Source organism: Meles meles, chromosome 10, assembly GCF_922984935.1.
Source record: "Meles meles chromosome 10, mMelMel3.1 paternal haplotype, whole genome shotgun sequence".
Taxonomy (NCBI): Eukaryota; Metazoa; Chordata; class Mammalia; order Carnivora; family Mustelidae; genus Meles; species Meles meles.
The window spans coordinates 21,374,610-21,400,376 of NC_060075.1; the positions used below are offsets into that span (position 1 = coordinate 21,374,610).

General features: G+C 39.2%; 1 protein-coding gene across 3 annotated transcripts in view; it reads right to left on the minus strand.

The window, feature by feature from the left end:
* Positions 1–3,018: 3,018 nt before the first annotated feature.
* Positions 3,019–25,767, minus strand: part of MKLN1 (muskelin 1) — a 345,476-nt gene continuing 322,727 nt past the window's right edge. For all 3 annotated transcript variants that reach the window (XM_046020023.1, XM_046020022.1, XM_046020024.1), the window contains 2 exons: positions 23,226–23,280; positions 3,019–12,159 (listed from right to left, as the gene is read on the minus strand). In XM_046020023.1, the coding sequence (XP_045875979.1) occupies positions 12,038–12,159; positions 23,226–23,280 (177 nt within the window). In that variant the 3' untranslated portion in view covers positions 3,019–12,037. The remainder of the gene's footprint in view (positions 12,160–23,225; positions 23,281–25,767) is intronic.

A 25,767-nucleotide genomic window follows, 5' to 3' on the forward strand; every position in this document is an offset into this window, starting at 1 on the left:
TCGTTCCCAACTTGCAGAACTGCAGAAGGGAAACTGTCTGATGAAGCTGGGCCGTGTTCAAGCTGCTCCACATCAATCTCTTCCACGGGCCTGCTACCTTTCGGTTCACAAAACACATAATCTTGCGTAGGAATGGGCACTTCTCTACCAGCAGGGAAATTAGGTACAGAGAGGAAGGGTTATTTCAGTGGCAGTGTGAGGCACAGAAGCTGTACTGCTTCTCTTCAGTCTTACATTCTTTTCTCAAGACCACATTAATGCGGGAGTTCCAACAACAAAGTACATGTCTAGAATGCGACAGCTGTAACAATAGAAACCCTCCCCCCATAGGATCTCCCTTTTATTTTTTATTTTTTAAAGATTATTTATTTGACAGAGAGAGATCACAAGTAGACAGAGAGGCAGGCAGAGAGAGAGAGGGAAGCAGGCTCGCTGCTAAGCAGAGAGCCCGATGCGGAACTCGATCCCAGGACCCTGAGATCATGACCTGAGCCGAAGGCAGCGGCTTAACCCACTGAGCCACCCAGGCGCCCTTTTATATGGGAATTCTGAAAGATAGTCAACACCCTTAATGCCAGAATTGGGCCAGGGGTGTTTTGAGGTTAACTTCAAGAGTGTGCCAAGAATACAGAAAAGAGTACAAGCACCAGGAACTTGGGCAAGCCTCTTGGCCATGCCTGAGGCACACTGTTCTAAGAAGAGAATGGCTCACAGTTTATCGGGGCCACCAATTAGACCTGAGGCTCCGTTCTTTTCCTGAATAGGTCATTGACCCTGTTCCATGCCCTGCCAACCAAGCAGCACTCAGGGGTCCTGTCCAATTTGTTAGGCCTCTGTCACTCACACTTCCCGCATCCTGCAAGCTCAGTCCCAAACCAGGCGTTTCTTCTGTAACCTAAGGGAAAAAAGTAAAAAATAGGCCTGGCTCTTATAATTAACACAAGTGATAAGTACTGAGATAGTATTTTTCAAAGATCTTGGCATTTTACAGATTAAAAAAAAAAAGCACAATCCTAGCAAACAGGATCTGCTGCCAACGTATTTGTCAGATGGAGAAAATGAGGCAGGGGAACTGAGGCTGTCCGGTGCCACACAGAAGTCCCTGGTGGATATGGAAGTAACCCCGGCGTTCCTGCCTCTGCCCTGGGCCACCCATCCTCCGGCCCAAGTCAAGACGGCAGCGGCAAGCATGTGTGCTGTCATGTCGCCCAGTGTCCTAATCTCCCTGCTTGGGGGTTGCCAACTATTAAAAAATTTCCTTGCACGGCAGTGGACAGGCTGCCTCAACCTAGAGCTTTCCTCTCTTCCCCGTGATAAGAACATTTCCGGGAAGGATATAATTGTCTTTGCTTTTCCTAGGTGAGGGTCCGGGGAGGGGGAAGAGTCCCCTATGGACACGAGAGAAGTTTCAGAGTGAGAATGATAGGATGTTTCCGGCATCACGTTCTAGCGTCCCACCTTCCCTATACAACAGAAGGCGAAATTTCTCTTCCGTTTCTTCTGCCAAGACACTAAAGGGCAAAAGAAGATGTGGCATTTGCGGGGCTAAGGGAAAGAAGGAACGTAACCAACTCGTATTTACGTCTGAGCCAGGACTCACATAGGCTTCAGGATGGCCATCAGTTTGCCTTTCCACTCACAGTGGTTAACAAAAAAATACTGCCTTCATTAACAGGAAAATATGTTTTTCAATTTCCACTGACTCCGTGGTTGACTTTTCTCAGTAGAGCAGTATGGGCACACACAGCCACCTCCCGGTCGGAGCTGGATCAGCTCCTTGGGCAAGAGGCTCTGAAGGTGGCACCTCCACCCCGAAGGTCTCCATACTCACTTGGCGCGTGAGGAGCTGTCATCTCAACTTCAACACAAAGCCCGCTTTGGTTATTTGCTGTCTTCCTGCCAGAAGACAAAATATATCACGAGAGAAGAGGTGGCGTCCCACATTTTGATCAGTTTGAATTAATTCTCTGCAGGATTAACCAAGGAAAGGCCAATTTCTTACCTCATCACTGCACATCATGTTTTCCTGTTTTGAGAACAAAAATGTTACTTCTGAGCCATGCTCAAAGCACACTCTAGAAATGAAAGCTACGCAGTAAGAGGATTATTTGATTTATAAATTGAGAAAACATAATCCCCATTTTGAGTAAAATCAGTTGACAAACTAACTCACTGCGGAATGCAGGACCACAAAGCTAATAAGCATGTAAACAAGACCAGGAGATGAAAAGGGTCAAGAGGAGGTCCTGTCCAGCCCTTCTGATGAAAGCTCACAGCACTCCCCCCTAACAACCCATGATCTGTGCTTGGCATATCTGAGTTTCTTTTTTTCAAAGGTTCAGTCCTGAAAGCTTCTTTCCCTTTATTAGGCACAGGGATCCAGGATTTTCAAAACTTTGCAACAACTCCAACTCTTTTTTTTTTTTTTTTAAAGATTTTATTTATTTAACAGATGGAGATCACAAGTAGGCAGAGAAGCAGGCAGAGAGAGAGGAGGAAGCAGGCTCCTCGGGGCTTGATCCCAGAACCCTGGGATCATGACCTGAGCCAAAGGCAGAGGCTTTAACCCACTAAGCCACCCAAGTGCCCTGAGCTCCAACTCTCTTTACTATCTTTTCTACAATTAATTTTCTTCTAGTTCCTAACTTATACAGGTATGTCCCCCCTTAAAGAAAACCTGGGAAACACCGGCCCAAATTTACAAAACAGATCAGATATGGCTGGATATCAATGGTAGATAAAAGACACCATCTTATGAAATAATTTACCAGTGTTCTTTAAAAAGGCAAACTTCTCCAGGAAACTTTGTGAGATACATCAGAACTTCTTTATTTCGGCCTTGTCTCAAAGGAAAACACCAAAGGGCCCTTCTGCAGCAAGTACCATTTTCTACCTTCGGAAGCCTGAATAAAACTCACCTTTTTGAGGGAAAAATACAACAACTGCAAAGTATAAAGTATATAAACATTTTAAAAGTTGACTTCAAAAGTAGTTTCAGCAAACATAAGAGACATCATGTAGTGTCCATATATAACTTTTTATTAAGAAAATGAACAAAATAACATTCTTTCTCCATATGTACATTACATACAACATAATTCTACAATTGCAATCGTTCAGCAGATCACTCGTTTATTTATTCACAAAGCAGTGTTAACACATTCACCAAACCTGGGATCAGAAAATTACTTGTACCAGGAAGAAAGGAAGGAAAGGAAAGAAAGAAAAGGAAAAAACTATAAAGTCCACACAGACTGGGCAAAAATTAGATAAATGAGAGAGGATCATGAGAGGAATGGGGAAAATTGCAGAGCACACCCAAGACAGTCCAGCAATGACCTAGAACACCAATGATGTGAGAAGAGAGCTGATGCCCCCAATGCATTTCTGTTTAAAAGCTCCAACTAGCTCATGTCTGCTACTCCAGAGTTCCCTCATGATTTCCATTTCTGATATAGGGCCTTTAGGATATAGCCCTAAGCCATGTTGCCGCAGAAAAGGAGGGTAAGGAAAGAGTAGAACCTCAAAAGTTGCAGTTTTCTGCTTCACACAATAAGAAAAGGAATCTCATATGAAATATAAGACTGAATCTTAGCTGGTGAGCAGAGAATTACATTTTTTGGAGAGACATTTGTTCAAGCATGATAAGGGAACTCTTGTTTCCAGGATTCCTTATTTACATTTATGTTCATCTGTTTTGTTTTTGCTTTGTTTTTCTCGGCTTTTCCTCTGGCCTTTGAAAAGTACCTCATTCTTTTTGGGTGTGGGTTTACTTATGGTCATATTAAAAAGTCCACCTAAACAGAAAGCTCTTCATGGGTATGAATATGTTTCAAACATCATAAAAAGCTGCTTTAATAAATGGCGCATAAAGGGCTTAAACATTCAAATGAGTTTTAGAGATGGTATTTCCAGGAAGCTGAACAAGGCAGCTCCCTACAGCTTCTGGGGAATACTTATATCCATAGTTGAGGCTTAAAAGATACAGATCAAGAAAATTATTTTCAGACTGTCAGTTTGCGAAGGGACAGTGCTTAAAGGGATCTACGTAAGGGCAGGACACACACTTGCACACCCCTGCTCTTACTCATGCGTAGTAAAACACAATGAGAATGGCTGTGTCCCCCACCCCCCCCTTTTTTTTTTTTAGCTTTTTCTGGGCTTTATGATGTGGGGTAACAGAAGAAAGTTAGGAAAAAACAAATAAGTCTCATCAGTTAATTAATAGTGGTTTTCCTTCTTTAATCTTAGTAATTTCCTAAATTTCTATGATAAACATGTTTTTACATCACAAACATCAATAAGTGTTATTATTTAAAAGTCCCATAAAAGAAATTTAACACTCTCCAACTTTCAAATGAGCTGGCAGTGGCTTCAGTTTAACAAAGAAAAGAAGCTGTCCACAGTGTTAAGAAGCAAACCCGGGAAGGTAAGACTCTTGGGTACGGACAGAGCTGTATCTTTCTTCCCAATCTGATTTCCAGCTGAACTTCAGTTTTGAGGATCTCTCTCTAATTTGAAGGGATCTTAATTTCTGGCCACTGAATAGTACTTTATAACAGAAGTAAAAAAGCTGACTTAAAAAAATGGTAACATCTTTCCCAAGCTGCTTATGTATAAATATACCATTTTGGAAAGATGGAATAATGTTTGTTACCAAGACCAAGACAAGAAAAGGAGGTCCTCACCTTAGCTATCTTTATTCTTTTGAGGATGCAGACTCAACTGTACATAGAGTTTGAAGTGGTGACAGGGAAGGAATCTCTTTTAAAACAGATTATTGGAGATACGGATAAAGGAAATTTGTTCACAGGAAAATGTCACATTATTTTGCAATTTTGAAATTGAGCTGCAGGCTATACATAAAGAAAAATTTAATACTATACCACATAATTTATTAATTTCAAAAGACATTCTACACAAGTCAAAAGCACAAGGAGGCTTAAAGAATAACACAATTACAGCATCTCTTGGCCAGGCTGAATGTAATGCATTAAGAAAGGAAGTCCACTTTAATTTCTCTAAATGGGTGGTTTGCAACTTAAGGAGAAAACAGTTTACCACTGGTCAGTCACCAAAATCATTTTTTCTGGGAGAGGAAAAAAAACAATCTCAAAAAGGAGACCAAGTGTGTATAAGTTTTAAAACATGTATCTTCCCCACAGAAGACTATTCATATTTAAATTTTGGAGTTTGATATCCTACTAACAGATTTGAGATCAGGTAGACAATTACTTTAGTATATATTTAATTTATATTTGGTGCTCTCAAAAGTATAGCTAGTGTGTATATGTAAGCTCAAACTAAGCCTTTACAAAGCTGGGGTATCCTAGGACTTCCAAAGTAGCAACTGAAAAAAGGTAACGCCATACATCTGTCTTCAGCTTCCTTTCCTTTCATCTCAAGAAGATGAATACAACAACAACAAGGCAAGATGCTAAAACGGTCACTAGCAGACATCTGATGGCCTGGCCCTGATGGTGTAAGATCCTGTCTTTGTTGCAAAAGGAATTTATAAAGCTATGCCAGTTGCAATGGAAGTGGACTTATTCTAGATACCTTCTCTAATTAATCACTTTCCAGACATGGGAGAGACCTAAAGAATAAACCAAATTTATTAAAAACTTTAAAAAAAAAAGATTTTATTTATCTGTCAGAGAGAGAGAGTGCACGCAAGCAGGGGGTGCAGCGGGCAGAGGGAGAAGCAGACTCCCTACTGAGCAAGGGGCCCAGTGCAGGACTCAATCTCAGAACCTTGTGATCACGACCTCAGTTGAAAGCAGTTTTAACCAACTGATATATATATAGATATAGATATATAGATATATAGATCTCCCATATATATATATATTCAAAGTAGGCTCCAGGCCCAGCATGGAGCCCAGTGTGGGGCTTGAACTCACAATCCCAAGATCAAGACCTGAGCTGAGATCGAGCTGGGTGCTCAACTGACTGGGCCACCCACGTGTCTCCAAAATTATTACATACTTCTAATGCCAGAACTCATGAATTTCTTGGCAAAGGAGATAAGCAGTAACTCATGGGATTGTGCATAATTAATTTTAAAGTACAGAAATAACTGACGGAAGCGCAATTCTGTATGGATTGTAAGTTAAACATGAAATAATTTTCTTCCTATCTTAAAAGGCTAGAAAATAAACACCAACAAAATGACACCGGCTAAACCGTAACAAAGGCTTTCTTTCTTGAGATTGGTTAACAAACGAGAAATAAAGCTCAAAACTGGCTACTTGAGCAACTCCTTAATCATGCACACAGGCCTGTTCAGTACATCACACAGTGCTTTTCCTTCCTGCCAATGAATCTGGCAGTCATTAAGCACTGAGTGAGACGGAGGAATGACGATCTCTTCAGGCTGGTACTGGTGGGGCAGAGAGCTCAGAGAGCTACACTAACTGCTTGAATGCTAGCATCCCAGATGGTACAGAGCTGTGCTGCAGCAAGAGCTTAAACTTGATGAAAAAACAGTCCGATGGGAGCCCCCAAACTGCATGTTAGAATGTTGTAGTGCTGGTTTTCCCACTGGATCCTTATCAAGAAACTGGCTGAACATAAGAAACTGCTCAGCTAGTGTAAAATCTCGAGCCCGTCACGGTGGGTTTTCCGTTCCAAGACCTCTAACAGCTCTTTGGGAGAAGAGGAGAAAAGAAACTGGGAACGCTGCTTTCCAAAGACTACACAGAGTAACTGAGCTGTGATTCCTTTTGATAGTCCTCTTCCCAGCACTGCATGAGCAGAATGAATTTAGGGTTAGAAATGGAGAGCTTCTTTTTCGTTTAGATTTGTGGACCTTTGCATCTATGAGCAAAAAGCTCTTATTTTCCTTTCTCTAACATATCTGCGTTCTCCTCTCCAGCCCTGTTCCTGGGGTTCAATACCTCCAACTGTAAATGCCCTATGGACAGGCAAATAGGACACTGCACACAAATGTTTCATTGTAACTGTGTGAGCGGTAGATAAAAAGGAAGGTGAATTATTTCATACCTATCAGTGATAATTTAAAAATGAACAAATGCCAATCATTTCATAGGAATCAAAGCTATTCCTAAGATACAATGGCATCAGAAACTGAAAGTCAATTCTTTTTTTTTTTTTTTAAAGATTTTATTTATTTGACAGAGAGAGAGAGATCACAAGTAGGCAGAGAGAGAGGAGGAAGCAGGCTCCCTGCGGAGCAGAGAGCCTGATGTGGGGCTCGATCCCAGGACCCTGAGATCATGACCTGAGCCGAAGGCAGCGGCTTAATCCACTGAGCCACCCAGGCGCCCCTGAAAGTCAATTCTTAACACAAATTCCAACTTCAGCAGAACATCACTGCTACTCAGAGGTAGTAGGAATAGAGGAAAAAAGGCTAAAAAATTGCAAGGAAAAGACAACAGGCAAATGGAATTCTGGTGAGATGCTGAATTCCATGAGCTCTGCTATGAAACTTGTACCTGATCATCGGTTTTATGACTAGGCTTCCTAATGCCAAGAAAAGAAGCCAACGGTGGGTCCTCCACTAAAGCTGCCATAGCCATGTTACTGTTCTCCACATGAAAATGACTCAAGGATTTTGATAGCAATGTCTGAACATTCTTTAATAACGGACAATTTTGAATTTCATTATTTTGTTGTCATAAACAAGGATAGAAGAACATGTTTGCCTCAAAATGATTTTGGCCTTTCTTCTTAAATGGTACAACACTCATAAGCAATGCCACAGAAAACCTAGGAAATCTAGGGCTGAAAAAGCCAAGAGTAAAGTCAGGTTAGCTAAGGAAATAATGGACGTACATTTCACACTATTTGGTCAGCAGGAGGAAATCAAGGTTAAGAAATTATGTACAATAAAATTCTACCATAGCATTTTTTTTTTCCAGAAAAAAAAAAAAAGGACACCTGGTGAAGAAATTGATAAATTGTAATGAGTCCTCCTACCAAAACAAACAATGGCAACATCATTCAGCTGATCTAGTTGGCTCCTAATGAATCATTCCAACAAACTTGGGAAACGTCCACCTTCAACTGAAATACATCTATGCTAAAATTTTTGGATAGTCAAATCATTTCAGCATTGATACACATCACAGGGAGATATAGGCTATGGTCAAAAATCACAGAAGAATAATGTTATTTGACTACTAAGAAATACAAAAACACCTTTGAGTGAAAGAGCCCAGAGATCTAATCTATAAGTATTGTGATATGCAGACCCTTATGACACTCTCCAATTACTATAAACATTTTCTGAGGAAGCATGCAATCCTAGATCAAGGACAACTTTAAGAATTTGAAACTTAGTAAAAACTCAGGCCAGAATTTACATGAAAGGATGAAACTGCAGATGACTGTGGATTTTTAAGAAGGGTTATGAAGACTAGGTTTTTTATAGCTAGATGACCTTGTTTAGAGTACGAATGGTAATGATCCCCTCCCGTACAAATCACTTCAAACCGTAATTCTCAACTGCCAGGTAACATTCAACCAGCTAAAAAGTTAATACAACATTCACTCAGGAAATAAGTAAATGACCCATAATTACCAAATGAATTCCATATGGTGTTAAGAATAATTATGACTTTGTGTTATAACCATGAAACGACTATAATTCAAAGAATAAAACCAGGAACACGTTCCTAAGTGCTTTCTGATCCACTGAACATCATCTTAATGTAGTTTTTGTTTGTAGGTTATATTTTTCAACTTTTTTATTACATGAAATTCTGTCAATATACCTCTAAATAGAACTTTTTTTCTTTTTTAAGATTTCTATTAATTTACTGACAGAGAGAGAGTGAGAGAGGGAACACAAACAGGGGGAGTGGGAGAGGGAGAAGCAGGCTTTCCGCTGAGCAGGGAGCCCGATGTGGGACTCAATCCCAGGACCGTGGGATCAGAACCTGAGCGGAAGGCAGCTGCTTAATGACTGAGCCACCCAGGCGCCCCTCTAAATAGCACTTTTAAGGCAGGTGTGAAGAGATCCGCTAGAAGGATAAGCTGGAAACCATTTATATTCAAAACACATACTTCACCCAAGAATGCAGTTTTATCATCTTAAATCACTGTGCTTGAAACCCAACAAACCCTTCTGTGACAAATCAGCGAATTAACTTTCTATCAGTCTCTACTTATTAGACATGGACAGGTCAGTTTTAGCATCACTGAAAACCAGGTCTAAAAAGATAATCTCGTGAAAAGCTGAGACTGTCAGTTTGAGCAGTCAGGCACCCCAAGTCTGGATTCCTTTGCTTGAATGAGACTGAGATATTTGAACTAATCAAAGTGGCCACATGAGGTCTCTGTTATTCCACAGAATACAAATGCATTTTAGAAGTATCTTTCAAATCAGATAATTTCTCATCAAGTGCAAGCACTGAAAATAATGTCAGAGGTCTAGTTTACTTTTTGGAATAATATATTCCCCCAGGAAAGAGAGAAATGGGAATGAAGCTGAAGCTGGAGATAATGAAACTGGGTAAGCTGTACCCTGCTAACGAATGCAACTAAAGCATTAGCCAGGTGTTTCAACTGGGACTCAGGAAGCTAGAACGAAAGCATTTCAAGGAATAAAGCACAGATAACTTGGCCTACCTAAACACTATCTAAATACCAAATTAGATTAAATTATAATACACTGCTGGAATTCTTGGAAATATACGTAAGCTCCTCACTAAATATATAAACAAGTTTCAAATCAGGTTCTGGTGTGAAATGTGAGCAGTGTGTCATCCTGGTCATGGGTACTATGAAGCCCTGTGTTCTCCTGCAATCACTGCCAGCAATGCTCTTTCAGAGCCCCAGGGCACAAACTCTACCTAATCAACAACCTCCTCAGTGGTGTAAATGGCTCACTACGACGATTCAGCCCCATTTAAATATGTAAGTGAAAAAAAACTCAGAAAAGAAGAAAAGGGTAAAAGTTCCATCTAAATAAAGTGAGGAAAGATAAAATTAAAACAAGCTTGTGTTAAAAACCAACTAGTAGAGTCAGTTAGGGAAAAACAAAAACAAAATCACTGAGGTCAAGAACTGAGTTTCTCCCATATAAGGAATCTATGGAACTCATGAAAACAGCAACAAAGAAAGCACTGTGGAAACAGAAGGTGGAGGCAGCGGAACTTCATTTGGTTACCATGTTTAAAGTGCCAGAATTCATGGCAAACCAAACGAGAACTTTTAAATTTAGAAACTCTATCAAGTTCTTCCCTACCAACTCTTTGATTTGTACCTGTTTCCACAAAACAAGATTCAATAGGCTACAATATTAGTGATAATATTTTATTTCTTGACTGGCAGGGGACTGGCATTTTATGAAGCTGTACGAGAATGTAAGTAGATTCTATTTGCTCACCTATAAAGTCACTTGGTTATTCTGCAGCTGTGCAATTTGGTACTTAATGAAATTACACACTATAGCTTTCACAAGGTAAAATACAAACCTAATTGTTTAATAAATCACTACGGACAGCTTGGAGATGCTTAGAAAGCTAAGGAGCCCAAGACTCAAGTCTAGAACTAGGAAAAATAGATTTCTGATCATTCCCCAAAGCAGTGAAACCAAACAATAAAGACGGAGTGAAGAGGGAGCTCAGTCTCATTTCTATACATGAGACTTTTCAAAAGTGCAACTCAAGAAGTTTTCTCTTTCTTTGGTGAGGCCTAATCCTGCTACTCAGGGACATACTCAATTCCACAAAGTCCTTCACTTTTCAGAGCTACTGGACTGATGGACATTGACTGTACTGAGGCTGCTTTAGGCATGGTGCGTGCAGCACAGTTTTTGAGCAAATGCAAGCACTGGCCCCGTGTGGGCTTCCTGTACTGCACTCCATGGCACCTCATGGAATGATACACACCTCCATCCCCCACCGAAACATGGAACAGTGCGAAAGCTAATCTTTCTTTTAGTGAAAAAATACTTGCACCATTATTTTTTTTCTCCACTTAAAAGCCTGTATGTGCTCTGTGAAATGCCTGTCAGCTGTATTCCATCAGGCAACTTCAAGCCATTATTCTTTAAGATACCAGTATACAGGAGCAGATGCAGGGAGCTAATGTATATGGAAGTAAACAAATGTATAGCTCTGAAACAACCACCCTCCCAAGTGAAAATGCTACAGAGAGCACAAAGGTGAAATGGAATCACAGCTCTACCAGAGGCAAGAGTCATTTTCTTCCAAAATTTGCTATAAAGACATCAATGAACATATTAATCACTACTGGAATCTTCTTGCTGGTCATTTTTATCGGCTCTTAAAGGTTCTGTACTATATTCTCCTCAGTTTAAGGTTTCTGTGACTCAAAGCTATTGAATATCCACTATAAATTTGTATCATTATAGAAATACTATATACCAATCTCAGATAAGTACCTGGATCAATCTTGGGCTTCATTTTTTAGTTCTATGACAAGGAGCATAAATTTGAGCCCTCTGTTCCTCCTATTGTTTAATGTAATACAAGACTCTAGTCAACAGAGACACACATACCACTTTTACATACATAATTTGCCCTACAGAACTATATACTTTGAAGAATGAAGAGGTAAACAAGTGACGCCACCTACAAGCAGCTGTGGGATGCGAGGCAAAGTGAAGTGGGAAAGGAGGAGAAGGAAGGGAGGCCACACCAGGCGACAACAAAACCCCATTCTTGGAGTACTGAGTCTGTTAGTAGTTCTTATTTGCCCCGATTTTATAAAAATGAAATAAAAATCAGAAAAGGGTAAACTGCCTGATTATTTCTTCTTTTATATTCATTCGTTCTTAAAAGTTAAAGTAAGAAAAAAATATATATGTATATTTAAGTGGAAAGTATACCAATTTCACTTTATTAACCTAATTCAGGATGGGATGAGGAGAAAGGGGCTGAGGCTGGGTATGAAGGAAGAGGGTTAAAACTTGTGACAGTAAAGATCCCTTCAAAATTCTGGTGCAGTCCTCGATCACTGCAGCCTAATTGTCGGTCAACAGAGTTGAACTCCACAATACTGCAAGCAGACTCCTGTTCTCCATTGCTGTCCAGTGACTCTTCAGTTACAGTGTGATGAGGTCTACCAGGTTGCCTTTAGGAGGAGTCATGCTGTCAGGAAAGAAATTTACTAAGGTGTCAAAGAGCTGAGTTCTTTGAGCATACGTGTGATCCACATCGGAAAAGCCTGGTAAAGGAGAGATACAAAGAAACTCATCTATTGTGTCTAAAACATGTTAACAGAGAAGCTAGTTGAGAAAAACAGCAACGTATAATGGGAAAACCAAAAACTCATCTGATTTTAAAAGCAGACAAGACATGGGCTGTGAACCCTGTTTTACTACCTAGCAGTGTAGTAACTAACTCTTAGGTGAGTTAATCAGCCTTTCTGCAACTGTTCCCACAGCTGTAAATTTGTTAATCTTATTTACTTCATGGCGATACTGTGCACAGTAAATGAATTATGTGAGAAGCCCCTGTTCTAATGATCGGCACCTTAGTAACTAATAATGATTTCTCTTCTTTCCTTTACAAACATTTTTCTCTTCTAGCCCACTGGGGCAGTTTCCCCTCTCTTTTTCTGACTTTAGAATGCCACTAAAATTTTTTTTTTTTTTAATATTTTACTTATCTGACAGACAGAAATCACAACTAGGCAGAGAGGCAGGCAGAGAGAGAGGAGGAAGCAGGCTCCCTGCAGAGCAGAGAGCCCGATGCGGGGCTCAATCCCAGGACCCTGGGATCATGACCTGAGCCGAAGGCAGAGGCTTTAACCCACTGAGCCACCCAGGCGCCCCCACTAAAATTTTTTTAATAATAAAAATACAATAAAATCAGGGGCACCTGGGTTAAATGTCTAGCTCTTGGTTTTGGCTCAGGTCCTGGAGTCAAGCTCTGTGTTGAGCTCAGAGCTCAGCGCAGAGTCAGCTTGTCCCTCTCCCTCTGCCCCTCCCCCTGCTCTCACTCATAATTAAAGAAAAAAAATTTTTTTTGGAAGATTTAATTTATTTATTTGACAGACAGGGATCACAAGTAGGCAGAGAGGCAGGCAGAGAGAAAGGGAAGCAGGCTACCTGCTGAGCAGAGAGCCCAAGGCGTGGCTCAATCCTAGGACCCTGAGATCATGACCTGAGCCGAAGGCAGAGGCTTTAACCCACTGAGCCACCCAGGCACTCCGAAAATCTTTTTTTAAAAAAAGATTGTATTTATTTATTTGATACAGAGATCACAAGTAGGCATAGAGGCAGGCAGAGAGAGAGGGGGAGGCAGGGTCCCTGTTGAGCAGAGATCCCAATGCGGGGCTCGACCCTAGGACCCTGGGATCATGACCTGAGCCAAAAGCAGAGGCTTTAACCCACTAAGCCACGCAGGCGCCCCAATAAATAAAATCCTTAAAAAGTAGAATAAAATCAAAATGAAAAACATACTAAAATCACTTTCTTTAGAAGGTGGTCTAAAATCATTAAGGTCCTGAGAGCTGGAAGTAGTGTCAGAGAACTCAAAGAAATACCTGTACAGTAACGTAGAACATCCCTGGCACATGCATTCATGGTACTAAGCACCAGGCTCTCTGCCAGGCACAAATCATGTGAGAAATAGATCAATGACCTACTTTTTATCCAGAGAAACACTAGAAAGTCGATGACATTCTTAAAAGGTGGGGACCATGAACTAAAGGATTTTTCCCCTCCTTTAACCTCTAGTAAACATTTAATTTTCAAGTTCATTCCGGCCAAAGGAATATTCAGTGAGATGCTTCCTTCCTTTAGTCAGCTGGTATATACTGCTTTAAGCTGCTTTAAATTTCTTATGTACATATGAAGTAGGAAAATAATAAAATAAACAAAGTAGTCTTTTGATTTCCCTGTTGGTGAAATGGCTGAAACATGAGAGCCCTACTGAGTACCATAAGACACAGAAATAGTGCCAGAAAGTTATATATGCCTTGATACTCAATGAAAATTATTTCAAACTGGACCAATGTTCACTCAACTTACAATACAGTTTTAGGTACATTCTGTTTTTTACTCTTGCAAAGAACATGAACAGAACAAAACATTGCCAAGGATACCAGTTTCCTGGAAGGAAAATAAACAATGTTTCAAGAAAGGAACATTCCTTTTTATTAAAAAAATTCTTTTACTATTACTTTAAGTTTGAGGGCAAATGTTTACATCTTTGGAGCTTTAAGATTTAACAAAGAGGGGCGCCTGGGTGGCTCAGTTAGTTAAGTGTCTGCCTTCAGCTCAGGTCATGGTCTCGGGGTCATGGGATTAAGCCCCACATTGGGCTCTCTGCTCATTGGTGAGTCTGCTTCTCCCTCTCCATGATCTCTCTCGCAAAAAATAAATAAAACCTTAAAAAAAAAAAAAGAAACTGTATATTTAAAAAAAAAAGATTTAACAAATAAATATCATGGAAATGAATGGAAGGAAATACTCCAAAATGTAAAGAAATGTTATCTCTGAATGATATTATTTTTTTCTATTTTATGCTTTCAGAGTTTTCTAAAATTTTGAAAAATTTCAAACTCCTAGAAGCATTTCAAGAATAGTACAACGAAGACTCATACACCCTTACCTAGATTACTCAAGCTGTTGAACATTTTGTCACATGTGTTCTCATTCTCTCTCTTTGTATGTTTGTACCCCACACATATTTTTTTTGTAGAATGATTTGGGAGTAAATTGTAGACATTTTCACCCCTAAATACTTGAATTCATTTCACCTAAGAACATCACTTAAATAACCATTATATATTAAATTTAGGAAACTTAACATTTTTGTCCCAATAGTCTTTCTTATAGTTATTTTCCCTATTCATCTAAAACTCAACCCAGTATTTAGTTTTCTTTGGCCTGGAATAGTTCCTTAGCCTCCGTTTTTTATGATACTGATATCCTTGACAAGTACAAAGCAGTTATGTAGTTGTAGAATGTGTTGAATTTGGGTTGTCTGACCGCTTCCTCGAATCAGATTAAATTTATGCAGTTCTGGCAAAAATACTACCAAAGTGATACTGTGTCCTTCCCACTGCATCATGTCAGGAGGCACATGCTCTCAGTTTACCCCAATGTTAACAGTGATCACCTGATCAAAATGGTATCCGCCAGATTTCGCTGGTGTGAAGGTGTTGTTTTCTACCACTGCAATTAGTAAAATATTTTCTTAAAAAAAATTTTTTTAAGTAGGCTCCTTATCCAACATGTGGCTCTACCTCACAACCCCGAGATCAAGACCTGTGATCAAGAGAGTCAGACACTCCATGGACTGAGTCACCCAGGCGCCCCCAGCAATTAGTAAAATATTGATAAGAACAGCCTGAAACTGTGTGAATTTCCTTTTCCCTGACAGACTTGAACCCAACAATATTCGCCTTCACTGATGATTCTTGCTAAAACAAAACAAAACACTGATAATGTTTTCCTAACTCTACAATTCCTTCTGCATTTGTTGACTGACACTAAAGAGCTTTTCTTTTTTCCTCCATTTTATTTGTTTGCATGAGTATGTACTCAGATCCTTTTCTTGTTCAATATATCGTATTTATACCATCATTATTCATTTTAATACATTGTCCCAGTTTTGGCCAGCAAGAGCTCTTTTGAGCTTGTTTCTGTGTCTTTTTTAATGTTCCCATTAATTTTTGAGCACTTCCTTATTTCCTGGCAGAGCAAGATATCCAAGCTCATCTTTACACAGCTCTGGAATCAGCCATTTTTTTAAGGAGCCCTAGTTCCTTTTAGTGGTGAGTAACATTTAGGACTAAGATCAGTTGCGTTAATTGCCAAAGATGGTGGTGTTTCTAGACCTGTACATATATGTGCACACATATTATACACAGCTTTTTTAAAAGCAGACTTATGAATTCGTGATTTTACTGATGATTCCCATGTTTTTTAGAACTCTACAGGATTCTTCCTCTCCTTAATCCCATTCCCTATTTAAAAGTATCTCCTTTCTCCCACTAGGAAAACTACACCATCATATTTACTCATTTGTTCAACGTAAAATACATACAAAACATGTTCCAGAATTACTATATCCATACCATGACCAAAAAAAAAAGACATTTCTTTACTTTTATTGTCTTTGAATATATCTAAAAGTATAGTCTATAGTACAGACTACTATACTAGTCTATAGTATTGTACTGTAAAGGTTACTCTCTCTTTTTTTTTTTTTTAATATTTTATTTAACAGAGAGAGAGGTCACAAGTAGGCAGAGAGGCAGGCAGAGAGAGAGGGAGAAACAGGCTCCTCACTGAGCAGAGAGCCTGATGCGAGGCTCGATCCCAGGAACCTGAGATCATGACCTGAGCCGAAGGCAGAGGCTTAAACCACTGAGCCACCCAGGCACCCCGGTTACTCTCTTTTTTCCCCCTCCTGTGCGGTAATATAACCAACTGTAGTCAACTTTAGAGGTTTTCACCTTGTTTTACTTTCTATATTTGTATAATTGTCATAATAGGTTTTATTTTTAAGAGAAGATATTGATTCTGATGTATTACTCTAACGAAATAATACCTATGTATTACTAATATGTTACTAATGAAGTACCTATGTATCCTAATGAAGTAACATTGAACAAAGTTAATGTATTTTTATGAGATTAAATAATTTAAGAGGGAGGGAAATACTCAGTTCCTACTCTATCCTAGGTATTTTATATATGACATTTCATTCATTCTTTTTTTTTTTTAAGATTTACTTATATGTCAGAGTGAGTGAGTGAGCACAGTAGCAGGGCGAGTGGCAGGCACAGGAAGAAGCAGGCTCCTGGCTGAGCAAGGAGGCCAAAGTGGGACTTGATCCCAGGATTCTGGGATCATGACCTGAGCTCAATGCAGATGCTTAACCGACTGAGCCACCCAGGTGTCCCTGATCACATTTCATTCTTATAAAAAACTAATGAAGAAGTTATCATAAACTCTCCTTTCAGATGAGACAACTTAGGGATATTCAGTTTTTGTAAGATCTCTCAGTTGGGGCAGGAAGAGAATGGAATGTGAACCTGTGTCTATCTGACTCCAAAACCCATTTATTTATTTTTATTAACTAATATTCACTGAGGGCTTAAATTGTAGGCAGTGTGCCAAGGTCACTTACCCCTTAAGAGAGTATGTTTAATTAATTTATTTTTTGACTTAATTTTTTTTCCTATTGGAGTATATATAATTGACATACAGTGTTATATTACTTTCAGGTATATGACATATTGATTTTGTCTTGAGAATTCTATACATAACTCAATGCTCCCCATGGTTAAGTGTGGTTACCATCTGAATATGTTTTACTTTTATTTACCATTTACCAATGAGAAAATTGAAATTCACACTATTAATAGATGAATATTTAAATTATGGCAGATCTTATTATGGAATACCATGTATTACTTATTAAGAATACAATAGATACTAGTACAGTTTCTTGCAAACATCCCTAAGCCACATCATTAATTTTTAAATGTTATGTTGTAGAATACGTATTTTACACTGTGTAATAAATAAAACCAGAACACACAAAAGTATACGTCTGTGTGTAGGTACAGTCCATCTTTATTACGCAGATTCCTTATCTGTGCATTTGCCTGCCCACTAAAACGTACCTGTAACCCCAAATCAGTACTTGTGGCAATACGTGGTCATTCACGGACATGTGGAGAGCAGCGAACATTTGAATGAGCACAGGCAGATGCTGTCAGCTAAGGGTGAACTGGGTGATGCTCTGTCTTCTTTTACCACCTCTCACACTATAAACAAGTGTCCTTTTCAAATCCACTGGCTTTGTATTTTTTAAGTTTTTGTGCTTTTTGTTGTGACTTCACTGCTTTATTAAAAAGGTGCCCAAGCATAGTGCCGAAGTGTTATCTAGTGTTCCTAAGTGAAAAAGGCCACGATGTGCCTTATGGAGAAAATATATGTGTTTGATAAGCGCTGTGCAACATTAATCAATTATATAAAGAACCCAACTCTGTATGTCCCATAGGAGAAATGGTTTAGTATTCACTAATTCAGTATTCCTTATGACTTTACAGAACATAACTACTGTAAATAAAGAGAATCACTGTATTTGTAGGTCTGGGTGTATAGTTGTATGTGTATGTAAAGATCTGCCAGACATGAACGATTACACTTGAGAAGAGACAGAGACTGAAGAAAGCTGTTCAAGGAGAACTTTAAGCTTTATCTGTACTCAAAGTTTTTAAAAAAAATACATTGAAAAGGGGTAGGCAGTAAGAAACCCATCAACAGTAACATGACTAATTAAACGGCAGAACTAGGACAAAAAATGGTAATGCAGATTCTAAATCTCATACTCCTAATCAGTGTTTCTCTCACTTCATTTTCATCATAAAATGGAATGAGGAACTAATCACTCTGAGTAGCAGACACTGGTTAAAGCTCAGTGAGAAGTAGTATAGTTAGTTTAGAGTGTGAGCTCTGAGGTCAAAGGATTATAGTCCGTATCCTAGTCTCGCCGTTCATTAGTATTATTCCTGGGCAAGTTACCTAAGCTTCTCTGTGTCCCTGTTTCTTCCTATATAAAGGGGATCATAATACTAACTACCTCATAGGATTATTATGGAGATTAAATGAGTTAAGACCTGTACAGTGCTTAAAATAGTACCTGGCCCCATAGTTAAGTGCTCAATAAATACCAGCTATCGCTTTATCACTACTACCACAACCAGAGATGATAACTCTAAAAAGAAAAGTGACCCATTAGGAATGTGTATATATATATACACTATATATACACACATACATATTTTAATATTTTATTTATTTTATTTATTAGAGGGAGAGCATGAGAGAGAGCAGAGAGCATGAGTTGGGGGGGGAGCAGCAGAGAAGGGGGAGAAGCAGACTCTCCACTGAGCAGAGAGCCCAACGTGGGGCTCGGTTCCAGGATTCCGAGATCATGACCTGAGTCAAAGGCAGACAGTTAACCGACTGAGCCACCCAGGCGCCCCTTCTTTTATTTATTTTTTTCCTCCAAGATTTATTTATTTGAGAGAGAGAGAGAGAGAGAGAGAGAATGAGCAGGAGAGACAGAGGAAAAGGGAGAGAGAATCTAAAGCAGACCCCACGCTGGCTGAGCAAGAAGCCTGACACCAGGCTCAACCTCACCCTGAGATCAGCACCTGAGGCAAAACCAAGAGTAGGATACTTAACCAACTGACTGTACACCCAGGTGCCCCTAGGAATATACTTTTAACTTAACATCTTATACAGATTAGGTAAAGTTTCCTACTTACAGTTAAGAAGAAATAGCAAGAATTCTCATTTTTCTCCTGGATACAAGTTTGTTGACCTTTCTATTGCTAATAATAAACTTTCTGTTATACAAAAAGTACCTATAAACATATGGGCTACAGACAAGAGGCTGAAGGAAGTGGATATAAAGTATAAAGGCTAAAAGGACATAGCAAATGCTGCAAAATTCTTAGGGCTCCTCATTCACAAATGTCAACACAATGATAAAAAGGACTATTTTAGGCATAAAATGTTTTAAACATCTCTCTGAATTTGTATTTTGCACATCATATTTGGACTCTAAAAGTTCTAAAAAGAGGTGTGAAGATCAAAAAAGGCAATATGTACTACAGACTAGATTTTTCCTACCTGTCACATACCTTGCTGAAAATACGCTTAAATCGCTCCAGTGTGTACTTTCTGGAAATAAGACACAGTTCTAAAAATTGGCAAAATGTCTGAGTTCAAGTTTAAAAGTTTAAAACCCAGAGCCACCAGAAGCTTTAAATTAAAGATCCCCAGAGGCTGCTTTTCTCTGAAGTCAGTTATTTTTCAAAACTAAGATAATGCCAGCTATTTGTAAAACGCTTTCCATCTTTTTAATTCTTTTAAAAAAGATTTTATTTATTTATTTGACACAGAGAGAGAAAACACAAGCGGTGGGGGGCAGCAGGCAGAAGGAGAGAGAGAAGCAGAATCCCTGCTAAGCAAGGAGCCCCAAATGGAGGTCAATGCCAGGATCCCAGGAACATGACCTGAACTGAAGGCAGTCACCTAACTGAATGAACTACCCAGGTGCCCCTAATTCTTTAAATTACATAGGACATTAATAAATACTTTCATTTAATTCTCAATAAGAAGTTAAGATAAACAATTCTGGAGGAAGTCAGTCAGAAAGTTTGGTGGAGGCAATATTTTTGGAGCATTTAGAAAATGAAATATTTAGTTTATCTGCACATGAAAAATATATACATCTAGGGACCCCTCGCTGGCTCAGTCAGTAGAGCATGTGACTCTCAATCTTGGGGTTGTGAGTTCAAGCCCCACACTGGGTGTAGAGATTACTTAAAAATAAAAGTCTTGGGGCACCTGGGTGGCTCAGTGGTTTAAGCCGCTGCCTTCGGCTCAGGTCATGATCTCCGGGTCCTGGGATCGAGTCCCGCGTCGGGCTCTCTGCTTGGCGGGGAGCCTGCTTCCCTCTCTGTCTCTCTCTGCCTGCCTCTCTGCCTACTGTGATCTCTCTCTGTGAAATAAATAAATAAAATCTTTAAAAAAAAAAAAAGTCTTTAGGGGCACTTGGGTGGCTCAGTCGTTAAGTGACGGCCTTCGGCTCAGGTCATGACCCCAGGGTCCTGGGATCGAGCCTCACATTGGGCTCCTTGCCTAGCAAGGAGCCTGCTTCTCCCTCTGCCTGCTTCTTCCCCTGCTTGCGTGCCCTCTCTCTCTCTGTCAAATAAATAAAATCTTTAAAAAATAAGAATCTTTAAAAAAAATGTATACATATATACATGAGATGACCCATTTGGTTTCAGTTTTTTAAAAAAGATTGGTTTATTTCAGAGAGCTAGCGCGCATGTGTGCATGCACATGCATTAGCGGGGTGTGGGGGAGGGGGGAGGGGCAGATGTAGAGGGAGAGAAGCAGATTCCCTGGTGAGCACAGAGTCCCATGTGGGGCTCAAGCTCATGACCTGAGCCAGAATGAAGAGTTGGACGCTTAACTGACTGAGCCACCCAGGCGCCCCAAGGTTACATTTTTAAGGGAGATAATAATAATAGTACTGTGAATGGAACACTTACTGTTTTATTGTGCTAAGTGTTTTCCGTAATTATTTCATTTAATTCTCTCCACAACCTGAGGTAAGTACTCTTGGTTATCTCCATCTTATAGATGGAGAAATTAATTATTAGAAAGGTGACTTGCTCAAGTCACTTTTGAAATTAGCAAGTGGCAGAGCTGATATCGGAACATAGATTCTGATTCTTTTTTTTTTTTTAATATTTTATTTATTTGACAGAGAGAAATCACAAGTAGGCAGAGAGGCAGGCAGAGAAAGAGGAGGAAGCAGGCTCCCTGCGGAGCAAACAGCCCGATGTGGGGCTCGATCCCAGAATCCTGGGATCATGACCTGAGCTGAAGGCAGAGGCTTTAACCCACTGAGCCACCCAGGCACCCCTAGATTCTGATTTTTTTTTTTTTTTTAAAGATTCTGATTCTTAACTGCTCTCTTACATTCTCATCTCTTAACTATGAAAGATACTGCCTCCCTTCAGACAAGGTAGGAAATAAAATCCCGTAGGAATTTTCTTTTTGTATTTTTTCCTATTATTTGTATTGTTCTCAGCGTATCTGAGGTTTGCTTGGAATCCAAGTAAAACAAACTGTTCCTGATAAAATATATTAGCTGGCAGTGAACAGGACAGAGACCAAAGAAAAGAGTTAAGTTAAAGGTAAAATATTTGCTGACACCAGTCTAACATATTTAAATAACTGCCAAGAAATTCTTGTTGTGAAAGCTAAATATAAGTCAGCCAGAGAGATTTTAGTGCTGCCCACCAAAAAAATAAAGAGAATGGCTCTGGGCTTTGGTAGCCACACATAACAAGGCACATGTTTATTCAGAGTATCTGTGCCAGGCACCTAATTCATGTATCACTAAATCTGTTTCAAATGATGAGATTCACAAGGGTATGGACTCTCTAAAATAATGCTGACTTATATGTAGGTTCTCCATCATAAGGTTAAGATCTTTATTAGCCTCAAAACATCTGCGTGTATGGAATCGTGGTAAATGATTATCTGAATTTTCAGAGAACCTGTTTTACAGCAGCCTGCTCAGTCCTGCCCTGTGGAAGCCTAAGTATTCTGGAATTAGGACTAAAGTTGCCTAGATCAGTGGAGAAGCCTTAATTACTGGTTATGGAGCAAGAAAGGGCAAGACCCCAAGGAAAATTCCTATTCTTACCCATCCCACTGAAAACACCAGAATTATATATGCTGTTTTTTTTCCTTTGAGGTATGGTTCACCTTTAGGAGATGAAAGGCCAAACAATGAAAAAATTAAATCGCTATTCCAAAATGTATTTTATTCCAGAGATAAAGAATAGTATACATATACTGGAAAATTTCGATATTACTGCCCATTTCTAAGGCAAACAATAATAGCACTGGCATCAATGGAATTAATAAGCATTCACTGTGGGACTTTATTTTATGATGACAAGAGGAAAGCTGGAAATTCCCATACTTCAAAAGCCTACAATCTTGTTGAAAAAGTAAAGCTATCATAATGACTTATCCTAATGAAAAGATTCTTAAAAATTGACCTGAATAAAGCTCTGGATTGTGGAACTTCTACAGATTCCCCACTTCACTACAGTCTAGCTTACTTTAATAATTCTTTAATAGCAGATGAGAGTATTCCTAAATGACGACTGATGCCCCTATCTGGGATGTCTAAGAAACACTCGAGTTTCAAGTAGAATATTTGTTAAACAATTAAGATAGCAGCACTCATAAATTCCCATTTTCTGGAAAGAGATAATGCATTTTCTTAGATATCAAAACAGTTTTTTCACTGCCTACCCCATTAACAATCTGTTGATCTCATACAATTCCACAAAGGACAAACTGAGAAGAAAAGTCATTCAACCAAGAAGTGTTACCTCATAGTAAGTGCATCAGCAATTTACAGCCTATATTCCAAAACAATGCTATACAAGTTAATTTATTTGGATCATGCTTCTCCTGCCTTCCGTTTGCATAATAACCCAGCAACTGGTGTAACAGGAAGTGCAAACTAACCCATGAACTGGTGACTGATGCATGGAAAGTAACTTTGTAGCAGGTCATTACAAAATCTGCAGGCTACCTTGAAACTTGCACCATTTGTTTAGCTAAACATCTCACCTGATGTTTCATTTAAAAGCAACCAAAACCTAATTCCCTAAATGCAAGGGCATCTAAGCTGGATAAACTACGCTGGAATACTTACCTAGAGCTGTAAAATCTGAACCAGATTTGAACAGAGCTGAAGCTAGGAGCTGGAACTGTAGAAGAAAAATAGAAGCAAATTAGCTGGCTAAGCACATTAGAGAAAAATAACACCACTTACTGCCACTGTATGTCTCTGCACATGTACAGCCTGAGTCTGTTCACCAAATAGTAGCAAGAAGAACACTACATTTAGATTAAAGAATATGCTGATTTTTCTACTGGACTGCTTTCCAAATACTGGACCAAATCTTGGAATTATTTTATTTTTGGAAATGTACTAATGTACTGTGAACAAACAACAGATCAACTGAAATTGAGAGTATTTAGAACTATGATACTTAATTTGGAGAACTATTTATCTTTATCTTGAATGAGGATGCTGCAAAACAGGTAAATTAAAGGAAGAGAGTGGACCAATGAGTAGAATCTCAATGGAATTACTTAGTGCTCTGTAAGACCTAAGTGTTGATACAATCAGTAAGACCACTGATTTCCTCAAGAGGTATTTTATACCTGTGCTTCCAGCCTTTAAAATTTCAGGTTATCAATCACATTAATATATATTTTTTTAATTTAAAGATTTTATTGATTTATTTGCCAGAGAGAAAGCCCAAGCAGGCTCCATGCCCAGTGCAGAGCCCAACTCAGGGCTCAATCTCACAACCCCCAGATCCCGACCTGAGCTCAAATCAAGAGTAAGACACATCACTGACTTCCGACCCAGGCACCCGTGTATTTTTTTCTTTTATGGTTACTGCCTTTGTGTCATGTCCAAAAAATCTCTGTCTATCCCAAGGTTATACTTCTTGAAGCTTTACTGTTTTAGATTTTATATTTAGGCCCATCTTAAATTAGTTTTTGTGTAAAGAGTAAGACGGGTTGAGATAACAGCACCATTTGTTAAAAAGACTACCAAGTCCCCAACAGACGTGGCATCCTGGCCAAAACAAACAAACAAACAAACAAACCTGACCACATCCATGTGGTTCTACTTCTGAACTCTGTTCTGTTCTACTGATCTGTCTATCCTTAAGCCAGTACCACAATGCCTTGATAATTGTGGCTTCTACAGAATCCCGAAATCAAGTAGTATGAAACCTCTTTTTCTGTTTTCAGGAGTAGTCTAGGGCCTCTGCTTTTCTATATAAATTTTATAATCAGTTTGCCTGTTTTTTTCAACAACAACAAAGATATCCAAACTTGCCTTAATATTGATAGGGACTGCATTAAAGTAAAAACCAATCCGGGGGGCACCTGGGTGGCTCAGTGGGTTAAGCCTCCGCCTTCAGCATGGGTCATGATCTCAGGGTTCTGGGACTGAGCCCGGCATCAGGTTCCCTGCTCAGCAGGAGGCCTGCTTCACCCCCCCTTCTCTGCCTGCCTCTCTGCCTACTTGTGATCTGTCAAATAAATAAATAAATAAAAAGTTTTTAAAAAGATTATTTATTTATTTATTTGACACAAAGAGAGAGAGAGATCATACCAAGTAGGCAGAGAGGCAGGCAGAGAGGCGGAAGCAGGCTCCCTGCTGAGCAGAGCGCCTGATATGGGACTCCATCCCAGGACCCTGAGACCACGACCTGAGCCAAAGGCAGAGGCCCACTGAGCCACCCAGGTGTCCCAATAAATAAAATCTTTTTTTTTAAATATTTTATTTATTTAACAGACAGAAATCACAACTAGGCGGAGAGACAGGCAGAGAGAGAGGAGGAAGCAGGCTCCCTGCAGGGCAGAGAGCCCGATGTGGGGCTCGATCCCAGGACCCTGGGATCATGACCTGAGCCGAAGGCAGAGGCTTTAACCCACTGAGCCACCCAGGCGCCCCCCAATAAATAAAATCTTAAAAAAAAAACAACAAAAAACCAATCCGGGGAGAATGGGCATCTTAATAATCCTTAATCTTTCAATCCATAAATGTGATCCCTCTCCATTTATTTAGGTCTTCTTTAATTTCTTACAAAGACTTGTTACTACATATTTATTTTTGCATTAATATAAACAGATTTAAAATTTTCATTTTCAAATTGTTCACTGCTAATATAAATTTTTTTTTCTATTGACCTTGTATTCTGTAATCTTGCTTAATTCACTTATCTTAGTATTACTGTTTTGTAGATTGTATGGGGTTTTCCATGGACACAATAATGTATCTACACACAATTTTCCTTTCTTCTTTCCATTCCATGTACTATTTCTTTTTTTTATTGCATTAGCTACAACTTCTGGCACAATGCTGAATAGAGGGTGTCTCCTGACACTCCTTGTCATAATCTTTAGGGAAAATGTTTTACAATTAAGTATAGTACTAGTTATGTTTTTCATAGATGCCCTTTATGACATTTAAGAAGTTTCTTTGTAGTTTGCTAAGAATTTTTTTTTTTTAAATCATGAATGGGGTTTTAAATCATGTCAAATGCTTATTCTTCACTTACTGAGATGATCTGTGGTTTTCCTCCTTCATTCTGCCAGGGTGGTGAATGACTGATTTTCAAATGTTAAACCAACCTTATATTCCTAGAATAAACCCTCACTTGGTCATT